Here is a 20,467-nt window from a genome sequence, read left to right on the forward strand (position 1 = left end):
CAGCATTTCTTTCACTCTGAGTCGTTCTCTTACTAAGAATACGCCCCCTTACCCAGGTTTTGGGGGTGACTTGTTGCTTTGGCCTAGTTCCAGCACTGCCCCTCCCATTCCCTTTCCTTGCTGTCCACGTGGGCTTCGGCTAGTCAGACGTGGCCCCACCCCCACCACTGGATTTCATTGACAGTTTGGGAATAAACATGTTTTTATGTGTGGCCTCAGTCACTGCCAAAAACAGCATTTACAGAGCTTCTAATTACCTTGTAGACTGTGGTAGGTCGTGTGTCAGAGTCAATAAATTGCTTTAAGCTTTTCTGGCTAATTTAAGAAACTTTTGGTGTTTTCAGTGTAGTTAAGCATCACCAGAATGTTTCTTAGAGATGCCCAGTGCAGAGGACACATTTCTGAGTTGCAATTTTCATTTTGGAGGGGTCGGCCCACCTACATGCTGATTTGCTTGGTTCTGATCAATATATTATTGAATAAAGTGTGAAGATTCTTCTCCTTTCTGGGCAAAATGCCCTCTTGAAAAGTGTGCTGTTTGTAAATAGAATTTTTTGAATCAGACACTTCAGAATTTGAAAAACCAACTTATGTCTTTTTTGTATCTAATTTGTAGATAACTTGATTTTACAATTCCAGAGACTTTCTTCCTTTTCTTTTTAAGACAAAAATTGGAAAGACAGCTCAGGCTGATTTTAAAAAATGCTTTCTAAATGATATCTATTTGATCCAAATTCCTTTAAAACATTAAGAAAATGAAAATTAGGCTTATTGTCAAAATGTAGTATGCATATAGTAAAAGCATACCAGTTAATCTGCATGGATTTTTATTTGTAGATTTAGAAAAGCTAATAAATAAGGCTACTCTCTATTATTATTACTGTAATAATAATTGTAACATTATTACTACCCAATGACATTGGCTCTGGGCCTGGTACATAGTAAACATTTTAGTTTCCATCTCTTTTCCTGTGTTGTTGCTGCTTCTACAGTGGTTTACTCTGCCTATGTTCTCTGGAGCCAGACTTGGGTTTGAATCCTGGCTCTGCTACCTAGTAGCTGTGTGATTTTCAGCAAGTCACTAACCTGTCTGAGTTTCAGTTGCCTCCTCTATAAAGTATTTCCTTAAACAATTGTTTTGAGGATTAAATGAGTTAATATGTATTAAGCACTTAGAAGGGTATCTGGCAAAGGGCTTGGTTTTTAAAAAATAAATCCTGAAAAACTTAATCTCCTTGTCTGATATATTGAGGATTCTCCAGGTCTTCCAAAGGTCAGTGGTGCTGATGAATTGGGGTGTCCATGACCTGAACCCACAGCCATGGAGTTGAAGAGCCAATGGTTCTCATTAGCGGAGAGCTTCAGTTTCTGTTTCAGACAAAGGGGGCCTCTCAGTGTTGGCGCAATGAGAAGGTGGGGTATGTACAAGGAACCCTGGTTAGAAAAACACACGTTCGTTCGGGAAAGAACAGGCTCTCCCCAGGCAAAACTTTAGAAAAACAACAATCTGCTGCCCCTTGATTAAAGGGTAGAAAACTAATGATCTTTTCCGGAGGGAACATGAGGCTTCTCTCTGCCCGGCTGTGACCTGGAGGTGCAGGATGTGGATTTCCTTAGGATGTAATGAAGCCTTTCCCATTGAAAACGTGCCATGATTCAGATGGATGCAGGTGGGGAGAGAGAGAACCATTCCCTTGCTTCTGAACACTTTAGAAACACCATTTGCAAGCCAGCACTTTGAGAATATGAAAAAATAATTTCCTAATTGGATTTCTGAAAGACCTTCGTGACAAAACATCCTTTCAAAAATATTCTGTAGTTTCTGTGAATTAGACCAGCTAACAATTAGCTCAAATGCTTGAGGTCTGGTGCTGCCACTGAGCAGCCGTTCATCCACAGATGGGCTGATCAGAGAAGGCCATTGAGGTAGCAACTGGGAAGCACATTATTTTCATGCTGAATAAATGCCAATAAATACTAATCCTAGTTTCTTTCATCAAGGAAGGGGAATGAAACATTCCATCATGGGATAATTTGTGGTTGAATTTTCTCACTGTCTTCCATACTAGTTTATTAGGGACAGGAGTTCCTGTTGACCTGTAGTATTTGGCTGGAGAAGACAAGAAGTTTCAAAAGAGTTTACAAATATTTACTGAGCAACTACCATGTTCCAGGTGCCTGGGGGTGGGAATAAGTCATTCAAAATTTTGCCCTCAAGAAGCACACATTTTAGTGACATCAGCGGACTGGACTAGATAATATCTAATACCTGTCAACAGATGATGTTTTTAAGACATCTTTAGATTGGTCCCCCTCAGTTTTCATCCCTCAACTTCCCAGAAACCTGTGCTTTGCTGCATTCAGTGGGCGTTTCTCCATGCCCTGTTGTGTGCCATAGTTGAGCACTCCTGCCTTGGAACATTCTCCTCCTTAGACTCCTGGGGTGTGCCCCCCTTCTTGGTTCTCTTCTCACTTCCATGGGTCTCCTTCTCTATCTAATCCAACTGCTGACTCCATTTTGTCTATGCCATTTCTAGTGTGGCCTTTCACACGTCATAAATCCACTCTTGATTTTTGTTCCCACTGTGCTCTTTCCATGTGTCTTCTTATCCTCTCAGTTGCTCAGGCTAAAATTCTTAGCACATCTTACTGCTCTTTTATTTCACCCTCCATATCTAATCTACCAGCAAATTCCATGACTCTATTTCAAATAATTCTACCCCTGCTCACTACCTCCCCCATCTTGGTCTAAGTCCCTGTTGTTGCTTACCGAGCCACCATGAGGATTTACCTCCATCCCTGCTCCTTGTCTTACCCCTCCTACAGCTCTTTTCTTCACACAGCATTGAGAAGAGTCCTTTTAAAACTTAGGTCAGATTTCTGCACTGCTCAGAATCATCCTTGGCTTTCCTCTCTCTCAGCTTAAAATCCAAGACCTTGTAGGACTCTCTAAGCCCCTTACCCTCTGGTTCCTGCTCCCTCTGTCACTTTCTCTACTCTTTGCTCACATGCTGACCCACTAAGCTCTACTAGCCTTGCTGCCATGCACCCAGGCCCCAGGGCTTTGCATCTGCTGTCTATCCATCTAAAACATTCTTGCCCTTCTTTCAGGTTCGAGCTTTACTTTTTTTGGTGTAAGTCTTCCCTGAACTCTCCATAGAGATGGAAACTTCCCCCACGACTCCCTACTCTCCCACCTGGCTTTGTTTTGCTCCATGGAATTGTCACCTTCCAGGTAGCTTCAAGAAAACAGGGACTATGTTTTGCTCTCTGTAGTGTATTCCTTATGCCTGACACACAGTAGACACTCAGCAAATATTTAGAGTTAACATCTATTAAGTAGCATGAGCCAGGTATAATGCAAAGCACCTTACAGAAATTATTCATGCCTCATGGCAACTCAATGAAGTCTAGTCATGTCCATTTTCAAGTTGGAAACTGGGGTTTGGGGAATTTCTGTAAGTTATCCTGGGTCATTTGGTGGATGTGGACTTGAACCTAGGTCTTGGGGACCGACCAGCCCATGCTCTGATTCCCTTGTGTGACCGCTGTCTCTTGTTGTTCACCTTACTTTGTTCTTGAAAAGTTTATGGTGGCTGCTCAACACACGAAAATGTGAATGAGCAGCCCAGGGCCCACTGTGGACTTGATATATGGAAGAGGACAGGAGCCTTGGGTTTGCCTTGATGGGATGGTGTCTCTCAGGATGTCTGGGGCAGTTAAAGCATTTTGCAGGTACTTTCTCCTGGATGAGGAGATACAAAGGAACCTCAGCAGGATTAGTAAAGTGTAAAACCACATAAAGTCCTTAAATGCCTGTGCAAAGAGGCCATGTTGGAACCTGACCTGCCTTCATCACAGTGCTGTTCATTTGGACAGCTCTGGACAAAGAACCTGGCTTGAGTTTGCCTTGCTAGGTGTCAGCTCAGCCTGAGAGAGGCACGAGGGAGTAGAACCGCAAATGGCCACAGCGTCTTGTCAGACTTGCCTCAAGGTCCCTGCCTGGCACACAGAGGCCTGGGATAGTCTCCACTATGGAATTTTTTCTCTTTTTTAAGTGGTAGATTCATATTCTGTCGATGTGTATCTAAGGCTACTATGATGCTGTTGACCATGGGCTTACTGAGGGCAAGCATCTTACCTTCTTCCCCCAACGGATCATTAAGCTCCTACTAAATGCAGGGAGTTCAGAAATAATAGTGAATCCAAGTAACATAGTCTCTGGCCTTCCAGAGCTCATCACCAGCAAGGGGGCTAACTCTTAATGCACACCTTGTATACCAATCACTAAGAGCTTATATATCTATAGTATGTTAATTTAATGCTTCTAATTTGTGCAAAAGGATTGTTACCCCCACTTAAATAGAAGCTCAGGGAAATTTGAAAGTAGGCAGCTTGATTCAAGTCTCCAGCAAGAGAGGGAGGAAGCTGCTCTTAGCGCCCCAGGTGGGTTCTACCCTGAACATCAGGCTGAGTCCCACGAGGAGTGGGCAGAGAAACAGCCTCACTGTTCACTTCTGAAACCCACACTCGTAGGAGTCATTCTGGAAATAGAAACTCACCCTCTTTTCAAGGTGGTGGTGAAGCATCACATTTGTTCCCATGTGGCGGGAAGATGTGGCCTCTTGCCAGCCCTGAGGGCTGTCACTGCTGAGCTTGTTCCGTTTGAGTCTGGCGTACACATGTGGATTTGAGTTCATGCCCTAAATACACCTTGAATCCTGATGTTACCCTCCTCCTGTGGGTATTTCTCCATTTCTACTATAAGCTCTCAAGAGTGGAGGGTTTATAACTTCTTGCTCACTTTTTCCCAGTCTGTAGCCTTCTGGGTTGAGACGTGTTCCCTCCAGCTGCAGCAGTTTTTATCTGCCTGGAGCATCCATCCCACGCCCCATCAGTCCCGAGAGGAGGTGGCCGGCTCCTGGTCAGCAGCCTCCTCCCCAGGTCTGCGGTGTGACCGTGACATGTGTGCACACTCCATGCAAGGCCTACCTCATGTTAGGGGTCCGAGGACTGGACACAGTTACCTCCCCCCACCCCAGCCCCTTGAAGAGGCCCAGCCATATGTCCTTGTGTCTGGGAAATTTGAAGTATCAAGTGCCATTTCCTGTCTGGTTGGATTTTTGCTAATGGTGCCAAGCACTTGCTTCAAAAATGCAAGAAATATCCCCAGGACAGGTGGGCGCTCCTGCGATGAGGACTTGGCCTCGGCAGGCTTCTGAGATGCTGTGATTTATGTTGCCAGAGTCCCTCACAGGCTTTACAACGAGCCTCCTCAGGAGAGTAGATTTTATTCCCTGAAGCTGTCATGAAAGCCACCTGGGTGGTAGCATGGGGCTGGGGAGGAAGAGGAGGAGACTACCAGGAGACTACCAGGAGACTGAGATGCCTGATTAGATTGCTAAAGGGGACTGTAGCTGAGGCAGCGATCTGGAAGCCTGGCAGGTGGTGGAATGCAAGGGGGTGGGAGCTAACAATTAGGGACAGCCCTTCTCTGGGTAGGTTTCCTGGCAGTTTCCCCAGTGAGTTGCAAGAGTGCTCTGGATGAACAGACTTGCTCTGATGCTTTTTATTTGCCTGTGAGACCCGGCATACGGGGCCCTCCCACCAGGAACCCCCAGGCTGCGTTCATTCAAAAGCATGCTCAGCCCTGTTGGCGGGGCCTCTCTCCCTGTGAGAGGTACACCCTCTGAATCTGGAGCCAGATACATCTGGAGGTGAGTCCCATTTGGCCACCTACCAGCTGTGATTCTGGCATCTCCGAGCCTCCATTTATCTTGTCTATAAGATGGACTAATGAGAATTTCCCCACTAAACTGTCATCGTATATAATATATGAAAATATAGCATGGTAGAATATAGCATACAATAGGGCATTTATTGTACATTATATGAAAGCATGTGAGACCATTGGCTTTAGGAAATAGAATATGTAACACTAATTTACTTACAAGTCATGTACTAACTTTACAAAGTAGTGTATCGTTTTGTTGCTGTGAGACTTAGTTACGTTGGTGAGTGTTTAGCACAGTCCCTGGCACATCATGTCACTGAATCCCTGTTAATTATTGTGATCAGCATATTCTGTGGACCACAGCACATCAAACAGGGACACCGCTATTCAAAATGTTCTGGTGTATGTTGTTGCTTTAGAAGCAGTGAAGCTCATCAAATAATTAGGAAAGCAAAGCCCAATTATAACCCGGGAGGGGAGGGAGTGGTATCTAGGGAGAAGTATTGTTGAATTCTAAGCTGTTGGTTTTTTTAAGGGAGCAATGTCTTTTCAGAACTTAGACCAACATGTTACTAATAAAGAAGAGTATTACATCTACGGAACCACCCACATGTTCCCTGGGTGTCTTGAGATGTTATTAGCCTGGGTGGTTGTTGTTGTAGTGTGGGTAAAGAGTAGGAGGGGGGGGAAGGGGGAGATAGATATAAAGACACCTCGAGTGGGGGTTCCCATCTGTGATGGTAAGTTGTCCTGGCTCTTCTCTGTCCGTCCTGTGCCTCTGGTTCTTGGAGCCCAGACTCAGGGTGGAGGCCCCATGCTGACATGGATGGAGAACTCAGTTGTGGCAGGACTGGAATCAGCTCGCATCTCGTCTTGACTCTCCGTGGTGGGTATCGGTTGCCCTGTTTTGGGGAGCATAAGAGCACAAGAGCTCAAGAGAGTGCTCCTCATGCAAGAGGTCACACAGCTAACAAAACACGCTGGGATTTCAGAAGCCACTTCCACTTGCTGATGACAGTCAAGTCACTGATATCCTTAGGTCTCTGTTTTCTTCGGCATTCGTGGGTATAATCTTGAACTCTACCTCACAGTGAGCGGCAATGAGATGAACTCAGTGAACTATTAGTGTATACTCAATACCTGTTGGCTCCTGCTACTATTATAATTCCCTTGTACTTAGGATCTTGATTTCTCTTGTATTGTGGAGCACCATTCTTGCTGTGAAGCCCTGGCCACGGTCACTGTAGATTTTCTGTCATACAGCAGAGAGGTCAAAGTAAAACGCCATCCACGCACCCTTTTGATAATCAATGATTACACTCCAGGGCAAGTCCCAGGTGGACCCTTTTCAGAAATGCTTTTCCGTGAGGTGGTACTTAAGTACATGGGAAATTTGTGTACTTAGGGGGATAATTATGACTCTCTAAAATCACTATAAAAGGTGCCCCTGGAGGTATGTTGCCAATAGTGGGTTCACTTTACAAGACAGAAATCAGGTTCCTGGCCTGCTGGAGCCTCCCAGGTCCTTCCCTGTGCCTGTCTCTGGAGCTGCTGCATTGAAGCTTCCTCCATCTGTCTGAGGAGAGAGATTCATGTGGAGAAATTAGTAGATGACAAAGCCAATTTGGGCTTGTTAAGTATCCCGTTGATGCCCCTTTAAAAGTTAGGAGCTCAAGTGTGGCTCCATGGAGACCCCAGGGTTCCCCAGCGTGTGGGCAACGAGGGAATGTCCCAGGCTGCCGAAGCCATAAACATCACCTGATGGTGTCCATCTGGGGTTTGTTTGTATGTGAGACATGAAGATAGAGGATGGAAGTTTTATTATACTTACTGATTCTTCCAGGTTGAATTTTAGATTTGACATTATTTTTGAAGCTGTTTCGAGGGACTCTGGGGCTTTCCTCCTGGGGGGCTGGGGAGGAGTTGGCTGCTCTAGGCAGTCGCAGCTGCCCCCAAGGATCAGACCATTTCTCCAAGCGTCTCTCTTTTTTTAATAAAACTACATCTGAATTCAGTGGTTTCCTCTGATTATCTAACCAATGAATACCAAACTCATTGTTTTCTCTTTTCTCCTCTTTTAGGCCTAAACGGCAGCGGCAAAACAACTTCTCCATGTTTCCCTCCCCCAAAGCCTGGAATTTCAGAGGGGTAAGTTTTTCCTGCGCTGTTATGTGTCCCAGTCCAGATGCTCCAGGGAGGATGCTGTTGGGTTGGCTTTGCTAGAGTCACAGTCATTGACTTTGCCACTGAGGAGACTATGTTTGCATCAGTGGTTGTGGTTTAATTAGAAACTCTAAGTGGCCTGGTGAATGTGTGATGACATTGCTTGCCCTGCTGGTCCTGGACTGCTGGAAGCCTCTTGTGATGAAGCAAGAGACAGTGAGGCTGGCACTGTGGCTGTTTCCTTGGGAACCTGGAGGGATCAGTACACAGTGAAGGAAAAAGAAATTGGAAATGTCCTGTCTGATAACACATAGATTTATGACTGTGAGGAGCTTTACTTTCCAAAAGGTGATGTCTGTAAGCTTTAAAGGGCATCATGAAATTCCCCCAATCACAAAGCTGTAGACTCTTACAGGTGTAGAAGGGGTCAGAGCCCACCTCTTCTGGATGCAAAATTCTCTTCCTTAACATAATAGTAATAGTCAGATTGTATGGTGGGCCTAGTGGATGCCACAGTGAGTTCTAACACTGACCTTGGGAGCAAGACCCATGTGTGTATAGAGAATGTTCTCAGTTCTTTTTTACCTCCAGACCTTGGCATGTACTGTTCCTTCTGCCCAGAACACTGTTCCTTGCTTCCCTACTCTGCATTCCTGTACACACTGCAATGGGCTCACCAACTTCATCCACTGGGTCTAAGCAGGAAACTGTCATGACCATCCCCCACCAGACTGAGCAAAAGTCCCTCCTGTGTGCCCCTGTACTTTCTTACCACTGTTAAGCTAAAACTATTACTTAGCACTTACTGAAATTTAAGATTGGAAGCCCTAAGCATTGGTTGTATAAAGAGGTCATAGTATCTCTTGGTCATTGCTATATCCCTGGGCCTAGCACAGTGCTTAATTCATTTGTTGAATGAATGAATGAATGAATGTAATGTATAGATAAATAAATGTCTTGCATCCATTAGGCACAAAATCTACTTTGGATTGTATTTCAAGTTCAAGATTTTAGTCTTTTCAGCACTTTATTTACTGGTTCAATTTACTCTTCAATACCCTATATCAAAGACATGTACACACTGTATGTTGTATATACAGACCTATACATAGGTCGCAGTTATTTTCCCAAAATGTGTAATTAAAAGTAAATGTAGATCATGGTTCTCTTTTAGCTAAATGTGAAATATGCTTTCCACTAGGTACAAAGAGAAATGTCTTGACCTTTTTTTAGTAGGTATTCATGCCTTACTAAATGCAAGTTGTGTACCTCCTAGGTTGTTTATGGTTTTGTGGATAAGACACCCCCCCCCCATTTCTCAAAAGTGTGTTCAGTTGGATCATCATAACCTTCAAATGAAAAAAGACATGCGTGGTCAAATCAACTTGGGGCACAGCTGAGAGCTACGACTGCAGGATTTCTCAGAACCTTTGGTGTGTTGATGTGCATGGAGATTAGATTAAGGAGAGCTCATATAGCATATCCCTAAGGTATTAACCATAAAGCTTTTGTTGGCAAAATAATTTGTACACACATTGGAATAGTTGACATCTGTAGTCAGTCTTGAGCAGTAGAGAAATTGGACTGCTGGTGAACAAGTTAGCCTTTTGGAAAGAGTAGTTTTCCTCTCTCTCCCCCCTCAATGTTGATCTCCTTTTGATTCAAAAGTGGTCACTATCCAAGGATTGGGGTACATCTAGGATGACCATGTACCTGAGTTTGCCCAGGACTGTCCCAGTTGTTGTAGCTCTCAAAGTTCTGCATGTTGGGAAACCTTTCAGTCTCTAACAAACTCACATAATTGATCATCTGCCTATGGCCATGAGACCTCTTCAGCTGTATTCCCTTCAAAAATATTCTGGGGCCTCCCCTGGTGGCATAGGCAGTTGAGCGCCGCACTGTGAAGTTGTCCACAGCCTCTGTAGCGCTGGTTCGATGCTAGCCGGCCAGCGAGGGTCCCACATGGCATAGCAGACCTCTCCTGCCATGCCCGCTGCTCCCCTCAGCAGTGTATTTTGTCAGTCTGCCCATTATGTTCCACGCTCTGGCTCTGGTGAATCCTCTCACCCTCCTGCACATCTGGCCTGTACCCCGGTTCTTGTATAAATAAATCTTTAAAAAAATATTCTGCACATTTTTGAGCATGACTGGTTCACAGAACCTGCTGTTCAAAGGAAACTGTTAGATATATATATATACCTGGTTTAAATGACCTTTTGTTATCCTCGCTTCTGTAGGTGACATTTAAAATAAGTTACTCACTGCTGGAGAATAAGCAAGTAGACAGCCTGGGTAACTGTAACTAAACAGGTATCAGAATCTAATGCATTGTAGACTTCAGCTTCCCGTCTGTCCTCCAATTCTTAGCCAACTCACACAACTTCCCCAAATACTTAAAATTGTTGGAGTGAATAGTCTGTTAGGTAGTTAAGCCAGTTATGGTGTTTATCTTGGTCTCTTGTCCTTGCTTTGATTTCTTCTGGCTCCTGACATGGAGGTGTCCCAGAGGGAGACAGTCCAGGGTCAGTCGGCAGACTTCCCTGGCTTGAACTGTAATCCTCTCTGGCACGGCGGGGTGAAAGAGAACTCACCAAGTGTGAACAGCCTCACTCCCAGCTTTGTAACCGTCATATGGTCACTGAAACAGAAGAAGGACCCAGAATGCCAGGTTGAAGACACTTGAGGCTATTCTAGCAGATACATTTTCTGTAGTGAGATGTGACTCCCAGGCTGTAGGCTGAGCCTAAAGTGCTGCCCTCAGGCAGTAGGATGTGCTTTTTGTGAACTCAGATTTCTTTTTTATTTAGAAAAGAAGGCTTTAGAATCTCGGTGTATTTGTATTCTCTGGTATTTATGTTCACAGAAGACCATTATAGAAATTTGCACTTTCTATTCCACTTTAGCTGGTAAAGAAAAAGGATCCTGTGATTTTGGGTGAGGAGGTGGTGAGAAATGATTGGGAAAAGCAAAAGAAGGAACCAAGGGCTCTGGTTGAGAAGTGAAGGGGGAAACATGGAGGCTCAGGAGAAAGTGGAAATGACATGAGGGGAGAGAGGGTGCGGTGGGCATCTTAAGCAGTAGACATTTTGGGAAAAGAGGCTTTCAACTAGTTGTCACTTAGTCCTGCTGAATGAATTGTGTTGTAACCCCTTCCTCTCTTCCCTGGAAACTTCCACCGCACATCTGCATCTGTGGTTTTCTTCTTCTGCTGGAGGTTTTGACTGTAGAGAAGTTCTGGAAGGTGATACTTGGAGGTCACGTCCTTCCTACTGACCAAGTTCTTTGGCCCTTTCACGAGTTGTCCTTGCTGTTAACCGTGGCTTGTGTTTGGCCCCTCTGTTCTCATGCGCGTCAGAGGAGACAGAGGCCCCATATTACCAACCCTCTGGTTCTCTCCCACCCTGCCAGGCAGTGTGCGGTGCTGTGTTCTTCCCACCACACCCCCGGGTCAGGTATGTTTGTGGAGAGAAGTCAAGAGCATGGTTTTGGTTCATGTGTGCCTGCAGTTGAGTCTCAAGTCCCTTTTAAGCGCACAGGTGAGGACCCACAGTCAGGCCAACCCTTGTCACATTGGAGTTGCCCTGTAACACTCTTACCTATTACCTCCTAACTAGGAGATTCTTAGCAAGACTTATTTTATGCAAGTCATTCGGCTTGTGTTGTAGCTAAGCATATGGGAACTGATAAATCTGGGTGCACAAGCTGTGCCTGGCTTAAGGAAATTTGCCCTCTTCCCCCACTCCATCTCTCTCTCCTCCTCACCCCCACACCTACCCCTGCAGTGGCTAGAGCTTGTTCTGTGCACACTCAGACTGAGGGGCTTTACTGTCCGCTGTGTCTGGACAGTAGAGCCCAAGCTCTATTGAGTAGGTGTTCCTTGGCGGTTATGACAAAAGCTTAGGTGGGGACAACTGGGAGAACATTTTTGCACCCAACACTAATGATAAAGGACTGATCACAAAAATCTGCAAAGAGCTGATGAGACTCAACAACAACAAAGAAAATAATCCAGTCAAAAAATGGGCAGAAGAGCTAAAAAGAAACTTCTCTGAAGAGGAAATGCAAATGGCCAACAGGCATATGAAAAAATGTTCAACATCACTTGCCATCAGGGAAATGCAAATCAAAACTACCATGAGATACCATCTTACACCAGTGAGAATGGCACATATTAAAAAAACTAGCAACAACAAATGCTGGCGAGGGTGTGGAGAAAAAGGAACTCTTCTGCACTGTTGGTGGGAGTGCAAACTGGTCCAACCACTGTGGAGAGCTGTGTGGAGATTTCTGGACCTACTAAACATAGAGCTTCCATATGATCCAGCAATTCCACTCCTAGGTATTTACCCAAAGGACACAGAAACATCAATTCCAAAGAACACCTGCACCCCTATGTTTATAGCAGCACTGTTTACAATAGCTAAGCTTTGGAAACAACCCAAATGCCCAAAAATAGATGACTGGATCAAGAAGATGTGGTACATATATACCATGGAATATTACTCAGCATTCAAAAAAGATAAACACATGCAATTTGCAGCAACATGGATGGCGCTAGAAGGAATGATGCTCAGTGAAATAAGCCAAAAAGAAAAAGAAAAATACCGGATGGTCTCACTCATAGCAGGAATCTAGAAAACTTAAATAAGGGACCAGGAAAATGAATAACTATAAGAAAGTGAAAATCAAAATCAACAAAAACTATGAACCAGAGACACTTTTAGGGGGGCGGGGGCGGGAGGGGAGGGATTGGGGTCAGAATGAGGGGGCTGCAATTGTATGGGGAATATAACAATAAAATTTATAAAAAAAAAAAAAAAAAAGCTTAGGTGGGGAAAAGACATGTGCTCTGGGTCAGATTACCTAAACAGGGACTTCAGGTGAGACACACTTCAGAGTGTCAGACTCCTTATCTGCAGAATGGGGCAAGTCATGCCATCTCCTCAAAATATGAGAGTTACAATGTGTGTGACGTTATCTGAATAATACCTTCATGTAACAGTATGAGAAAATATTAACTCCTTTTAAGCAAGGTTCCCTTGCACCTGAAATGACTGTTTTCTAAATGTGTGCATTTAATAGATGCCTTTCCCTGTGAGATACTTCCTGGAAAGGAAGAACTGACTTTCTCTGGTTTCTATTTAGTCCTCTAGTCTTATTTCCCACTAGCTTCAGGGTAGATGCTGCCACCTGTGACGAAAAGAAAAAAAATCTCATCTTTATTCTGCTGACACAAAAATATGCCAGGCACTTTCAGTTCATTTTTAGATTCAAAAGCATCTTTCTTTTTTTGGTCACATGTGAGGCGGTAGGGATATAGTGGCTTGTATGACAGTGATGGAAATTCTGCACTGTGGAGGCAGAATTTATAGATCCCTTTGTTTATTGACATAGTTATCAGTCCAATTTTCCCCATTTTGTTCCAGAATTATGAAAGGTAAAGATACTTTTGATGTAGGGTTAAAAGTCTTAGCTGCAAGAAACTCAACTCAATGATTCTAAAGTGCAGCAGGACCTCAGAATCCCCTAGAACCAGGCACCAGAAGCCCATAATTGTTCCTCTGTTATGTATTGCACTTTCTCTGAGGACTGGCTTCCTCCATTTCTCCATACTGTGGTAATGGTAATGCAGCCATCTGCAGAGAGATGAACTTTTCTCTCTCAGAGCTAAAATTTCTAGGGAGGGATTTTGATTGGTCCAGCTTGGGTCAGGTGGATACTCCTGGACCAGTCAGTGGTGGCCATGAAATGGGGGCATTTGGTATCGCTTTCGTGGCTTCTGTGCTAACCATAGTAACGTGGGCACAAAATTATGGTTTTGGAAGCCATAGTTTCCAAAAGAAGGGGAGAAGCACTAGGTCTGCAAAAGTCTTCATTTCTCCTCCTTAGTGAAGAGTAGTACCCTGATTGCCAGGATCTGAATCTCAAATGGACATTAGTCCTAATTCTTCTTTTATGTGTGGTTAGAAGCAGACCTTTTAGTTACAGGTTTTTTCCAACTCAAATCTGATCTGGGAGCAAAAGTAGCCTGCTCATAGGCTGTAAAACGTAATAGTTCTCTGGATTACTCAGAATAATAACAGAGCCTGGAAAAGTGCATTCTGAATTGACTAAAGTCATTTCTATAACGTTGGGAAGTATCAAAGCTTAGCTGAGGGTTTTAAATAGAAGGCAGCCCAAGAATCCATCTCAGTATTGCTTGTCGTCTGTCACATTTATGATTTTTCATGGAGCGTTTTATTTTTTATTTTAATCAAATTTAGTCTTTCTTCTACAAACAAGACCATGGTGTGATCTTGTCACCCCCAAAAGGCCCTTATACTGTTGGAAGGCATGAGAGAAGCTGCTGATGTTGAGAACCAAGGGAAAAAAAATCTATTGAGAAAACTCCTTTTCTGAGATTGAACCTTCAATCCTCAATTTTCCTTTTCCCCTCCATACGGATTTTATTTTATTTGTTTTCTGCCCATGATAGAAGTTGAGATGGGAATTGTAAGGAAGTTGGTAAAGGTCCTGTCACTGATTTTTGTTCCCTCCCATCAGTTTCTTCCTCTTTGCAATTAATGGCCATTAAATGGCCCATTTAATGGATTGAACTGGGTTTAGCTCATTGTGACTCTTTAAAAATAAGCCCCCTCTCCCCTGCCCGCTGCTTTTTAAAGTGCTCAAATCACACTGTTCATTTAACTATTTTGGAAAAACATAATCAGCAGCAAGGGGGAAAAAGTGGAGTAAATTAACAATACAGAGAGGATGCAGGCAGCTTGGAAGGATCTCACCTGAATCCTGGGATTCACAGCACATGTCTATATCGGCCACTGTGATGATGTGGTCCAAGGACCAGGGTTGAAGTTCAAGCACAAGGCACATGGACTGTAGGCCTAATACGGGTGCTTTATTAAAAAGACTCAGGGATAAGTCACTCAATCAACAGTTGCAGTTTGCCAATGAACTGGTTGAATACTTGGGGTAATTTTAATTTTATTTTTGTTTTTGGCCAGAGGACACATGAAGCCAGAATGGGCCTCTCCAATGAGTAGTTAAATTAAGGCCTGAGATATACTAAGTACTCATAAATACTTAGTGCCTGTGTATATTTAGTACCTCTAAGTCTCATGCATATCGAGTGCATAAAAACATTTAGTAACCAGATGCCTCATCATTTCCCAAATATATATAGTACACACATGTTCTGCTTACTCACCGCTTATCTAGAGTTAATTTCTGTTATTGAAGGTAAGTCTTACAGACTTATTAATCTTCAGCTATCGAAATAAATGTTCTTTCAAAGTAAGTGCTCCTTGATTAATTGCACAGGGCCCATTTTTAAATGGGCTGCTCTATATAAGCCTGATAATGGAAATTCTTCTCTTAACCGGAGCTCTTTCCTTTTGCCATCCAACTCTGGAAGTCTCTTAGAACACAATCCCTGGACTAGCCTTTTTGTGCCGTTGAGTGCTGATATGTCCTGTGATGCTGATAGCCAGACCAGCTGGGTTAGAGGCTGCATCAGCAGCCTGAACTGCTGGTGCCCTGAGCTCCTGGCTGACACAATCAGAGGGAGGGAGGTTGCAAGCAACTAACCTCTGTTAATACATAGTGTATTTTGTGTACCCCCAGGGCTGATTTGATCTAACATCCCTTTTAGAAAAAGAGAGAATGAGGCCCATTTGTTTCACATCATCGCTCTGGTTTGAGGAAAGTAAAGTGCAGTTTTATCAGATATGCCTTTAATTTATGCAGGTTCAACTATATCTACTCCTTGAAAAGAAAATGGGGAGGACAGTTGTGACTCAGAACTTGCTGTTTTGATGATCCCAGTGGGTCATGGTGGTTGATGTGGGCTTTTTTAAAAAAATTTTTTTTGCAGTATGCTCCCTGAAAACAAGTTTTGGCTTCATCTGCAGCTAAACTGAAGGTGTATGTGTAATATTTGATCTGCTAGTAGAGAAGGAGCTGTTAAGTGTGGTTTATTGAGAGAAGGGACAGGACTTATCTCCTGTCTTTCTAGTGTATTTCCTTGATTTTTTTGTTTTACTTTGTGTGCAATTATTTTCCACTTTTATTATGAGGAATTTTGAAATGGAAAGGTCAAAAATAATTACAATAAACACCCACTGTCTATACTTAGCAGTTGCTAACATTGTGCTTTACCAAGTATCTCTCTTTGACTGTTTATACAGTTTAATTTGACTTTTCTAAATCATTTCTAAGTAACAGGATTATAGACCTGAGGACCCTTCCTTTCTAAATTCTACAATAAATGTGCCTTAAGAATAAGGATGATTTCCTGCAGTAACATCGCATCAGTATCAAATCTAAGAAATTTACTGATAAAATTCCCCATTTCCTGAGATTTGATTAAATCCATACTTCACCAATTTTCTTTTATATTTTTATGTCCACTCAATAATCATGTGTTGCATCTATTTGGATATTTTGTTCACTTGTGTCCAATTGAAGGCCACTATTCCATTTTGTTATTATGCTTCTTAGTGTTTTTTTATTCTTGAATATGCCACTCTTCCCTCTTTCTCTCTCTTTTTTAATGACATTGATTTTTTAAAAAGACTAGACCAGTTGCTTATGGAGTGTGTCTCACCTTTGAATTTATCTGATTGCTTCCCTGTGATGTCATTTAACTTGTCCCTCTGTCCTATATATTTTCATTGGTAACTCAGGTCTAAAGACTAGGTTTGTTTTAGGTTAAGCACTTTGGGACAGGAAAACTTCCTAAGAGTCAGCTACTTGTATCCATTTGTTATTATGGGTGGGTGCTAATTTGTACCAGGCAGATGCTAATGACAACTTAATCTATGAGTGCAGAGTAACTTCTCTATAAATTCCTTGATGGGCGTGTTAGGTAGAACTTTTGCCCCTCCCCCCCCCAAAGAATTTATTACTATTACCTCAAGGAAAGGGCTGTTTAATAAGGGAATAGGCAGCTGCAGGACCCAGATTTCTCTCCGTGCATTGGTTTCTTCCTCTCTGCTTTCTCCTTCTGCCATGTAAGTTCTGTTTCTGGTGTCGTCCCTTTTGTGTGGCATCGCTGGATTTGCAGGAGTGGCAGCTCTGACCCAGCCTGACACAATGTGTTAGCAGCTCTCTCCTGCCCTCACAGGGCAGTCTAGTCATAGGATAGGCCTAACTGATTCCCTATGAAAGCCTTCGTCATATCTCCTTTCTTGTGCTGGGGCTTCCGTACGGCGGGCAGGCTGCTGGCTGACTCCTAGAAGTGCTTCTCTCCCCCTGTGCAGTCATCCGGGGCCAGAGAGTCAGAGTCAAATGGATCTGCCATGCACCAGTTTGGGCAAGTAACTAGCCGTCTGAGATGCAGTTTTCCCATCTGAAAAATCTGTCTCCTTCCAGGGTCCTTATGAGAATTTAGTGAAATAATCCAGGTCAAGTGTTTAGCACTGGGTCTAAGTGCTCAATAAAGACTCCTCTCCCACTACTGCTGCTGTTAGATTCACTCAGCAGGAATTAGGGGCAACATTGGGGAAAGTGGGCACATTTCCTGGAAAAAGAGTATGGGGAAGATACCCACACCATTTCCAGTATAATGGAAAACTCTCCATTTATCCAATATTTTCCTCATGCTACAGAGATCATGCCCTGGATTAAAGGAGACTGAGTCCACACCACTTTCTCTTTGCATGTGTGCTATTAAATAGAAGAGATTTACTGGATGTATATGGGAATATAGACAGATTTCGAGGGAGGAAAGCAATTTCTGTGTAGAAGCTATTGAATGAATTTTAAATATAGTCTGGATATATTCTTGAGCACTCCTCTGTATTCCTTCTGATAGGTGTTGACTTATGGTAATTCAAATCTTTTCTATCTTGTGGAGTTTGGTGGTGGATCCAGTCCTGCATTTATTGAGCTCACAACTCTGCACTGGCGTCTTTCCTGCCTGTCACAGGCTGGTACGTTGAACTTGCTGTTCCTGGTTCCTTAACTCCAGCAACTTAGATGCCCAGTGAAAACTTCCAACAAATGACTACATTCTTCTCATGTTTGTGGTTTTGATTGCATTTTTGTATGTAGGAAAAATTAACACCATGTTTTAAAGGATAAAAGATTATTTAGATATTGAGGGACCATTTGATATCCCTGACCTCAGCAGGTCAGTGTTAAGAATTAGAATAAAAAAATTTTTTTTCAAGTGCTGTTTTTCACCTATGGCACTAATCTGCATTTTTTATTTTTATTTTTTTTTAATTTTTTAAAAAGATTTATTTATTTATTTATCCAAGCACTGGGTACAGTCAGAAGCGTGGGAGGGCGAGAGAATTCACCAGAGCCAGAGCGGGGAGCAGAGCAGGCAGAAGGACCGAAATACACTGCTGAGGGGAGCAGCGGGTGGCAGGAGAGGTCTGCGCGCCATGTGGGACCCTCCTCCAGTGGCCAGGGTGCAGCCGGGGATCAAACCGGCTCTGCAGAGGCTGCGGGCAGCTTCTCAACCCAGCGCTCAACTGCTGCGCCACCAGGGAGGCCCATAATCCGCATTTTTTAAAGTGATAATTTTAAATGCTGATTAGGGTGCTGAAGGATAGATGCTCTCACGGGCAGTCAGTGGCATTGTGACTTGACCTTTTTCTGGAAAGTTAATTTTGTCAAGAACTGTAAATATACTTGTACAAGCCATCTTCACTTCTAGGAATCTTTCTTACAGATGTCACAGAGGTATGGATTAAGATTTATGCACAAAATGTTTAGGGTAGCAATTGCTATAATGATAGGAAAAAAAAGGGGAAAGTCTCAATGTTCATTAATTGGAAACAGTTGGTGTGAACTGTGTTTTATCCATAGGGATACTTATTGTGCCTTCATGAAGGGGTGATGGGAGAAATGTGTTAATTCAGAGAAATGTTCATTGTTATGTTTTTAAAGTCAACAAACAAAATTTTATGTATAATAATGACCTGCTATGGGGAAAAAAAATCACTGAAAAAGACTGAAAGAAAATATACCAAAAATTAATAATGGTTTCCTCTTAGTAAGTGAGGTTTAGGGGATTTTTCCCCCTTTATTGGGGTAACATTGCTTTATAGCACATAAGGAATACTTTTTTCTTTGTTTTTGAACTTTCCCAAGTTTCTACAGGTTGCATACATGATTTATATATTTGAGGGGAAGAAAAATGGTCAAATATTTGAATTGTCATTTTGAAGTGGAGCTTTAGGTTTTAAGGTTTAAGAATAGAAATCATTCTAAACAGGCAATAAGAATAAGTCTAAATTCAATGAATTGGCCCAAATCCTTTGGTTACCTAAGATGGAATTTTAAAATATGGCTATTTGTGGAGGAGTTTCAAATGTTAGAACTTGATAAAGATGAACTTGGAGAAATTTTATCTTCCTTTTATAACAACAACAAAATCCATAAAACCTACAAGGGTATTTGAGAGGGGAGGGAAGCCCCTTCATAAGAATGAATACTGTATCCTCAGGCAAGAGAGAAATCACAGCTCTAAAACAACCTCCTCAGAAACAGTTAATAATCTAAAGAATTAATTGGTAACCCAGTTGCATCTTACTGAGTTGGGGCACATTTATTTTTATAGGTTCTGGATGACAGCTTGGCACAATATGTTAGAATATCACTTTTGGAAAATTAGAGAAAAATATCTAATGTAGGTAGTCCATGTATTGCTCCTCTTGGGTTTATTTATTATTGAAGTTCAGAAGACTGTAGTTTGCAAACTTAGCTTAGGAATTTGGCGGTCAAAAAGACCACCGGGTTTTTAAAAACACCCTCCTCCTCTGCACCCCAGTTATATTTTATATTGTGGAACTAAAATTGAATGTGATTTTCTTGGAGGAGCCTTTGTCAGCTCTTAATAAGTTTATCACAAATTCTAAAACTTCTCAAGGAAGGTCAAAAATGGAATTTTAGACTGGACTAGTCTTTTCCAGTTTGTAGAAATTGGTACAAATGAACAAGATTTGCTGTCTCGAAATATAATAAAGCCTCCGGCTGCCTACTCTTATAAAAGTCTTGATGTCATGTCTTTTCCCCTTATTTTTAAAATACACTCATCTCGTTATCCAGAGTGACTAAGAGCTCTGCATATGTGCCACTGAAATACTTGTCCTCGATTCCCTCCTCTTCTCCAGCATCCGTTGCTCAGGAAGTGACTTCTCCATCTTGTTCATTAGTCATTCTGACACCGTTCATCGGATCCCCTCCACTGAGTGCACCCACCGCGGGAACATTATCATCTTGCTGCTTTTATAAATGCCCGTTTCCCTTCACTGGCCCACTTGCTTTCTTTTTTCTGCATAAGGGTTTTCTTTTAAAGACTAATGTTGCTTCTTATATCTCTTGTGTATAATTTTGTGTTACTCAGTGGTATCCAACTTCCTTAATATGTTAAATATTTCCACTACTCAAATGTAGTAAATGTCATAAAAAAAAAGTACACTGGACAAGAACAGGAAAGAAAATTCTTACTATCAGGTCGTAAGCAGGCAGTGCGAGTATCTCAATGAACTTGGCTTTTGTAGTGCTATCATTTATCCCAAAATTTTACTTTTACGTGTGGGTTATTGGTGGAAACACAAA

General features: G+C 42.6%; 1 protein-coding gene across 1 annotated transcript in view; it reads left to right on the forward strand.

Annotated features, from left to right (window-relative positions):
- The window catches only part of ARHGEF3 (Rho guanine nucleotide exchange factor 3), a gene marked incomplete at both ends in the record, with an annotated part of 233,359 nt that overhangs the window by 40,736 nt on the left and 172,156 nt on the right, over positions 1-20,467 (forward strand). The window contains one exon of the mRNA XM_084247482.1: positions 7,816-7,882. Within this exon, the coding sequence (XP_084103608.1) occupies positions 7,816-7,882 (67 nt within the window). The remainder of the gene's footprint in view (positions 1-7,815; positions 7,883-20,467) is intronic.

Source organism: Talpa europaea (genome assembly GCF_964194135.1).
Source record: "Talpa europaea genome assembly, chromosome: 11".
NCBI lineage: Eukaryota > Metazoa > Chordata > Mammalia > Eulipotyphla > Talpidae > Talpa > Talpa europaea.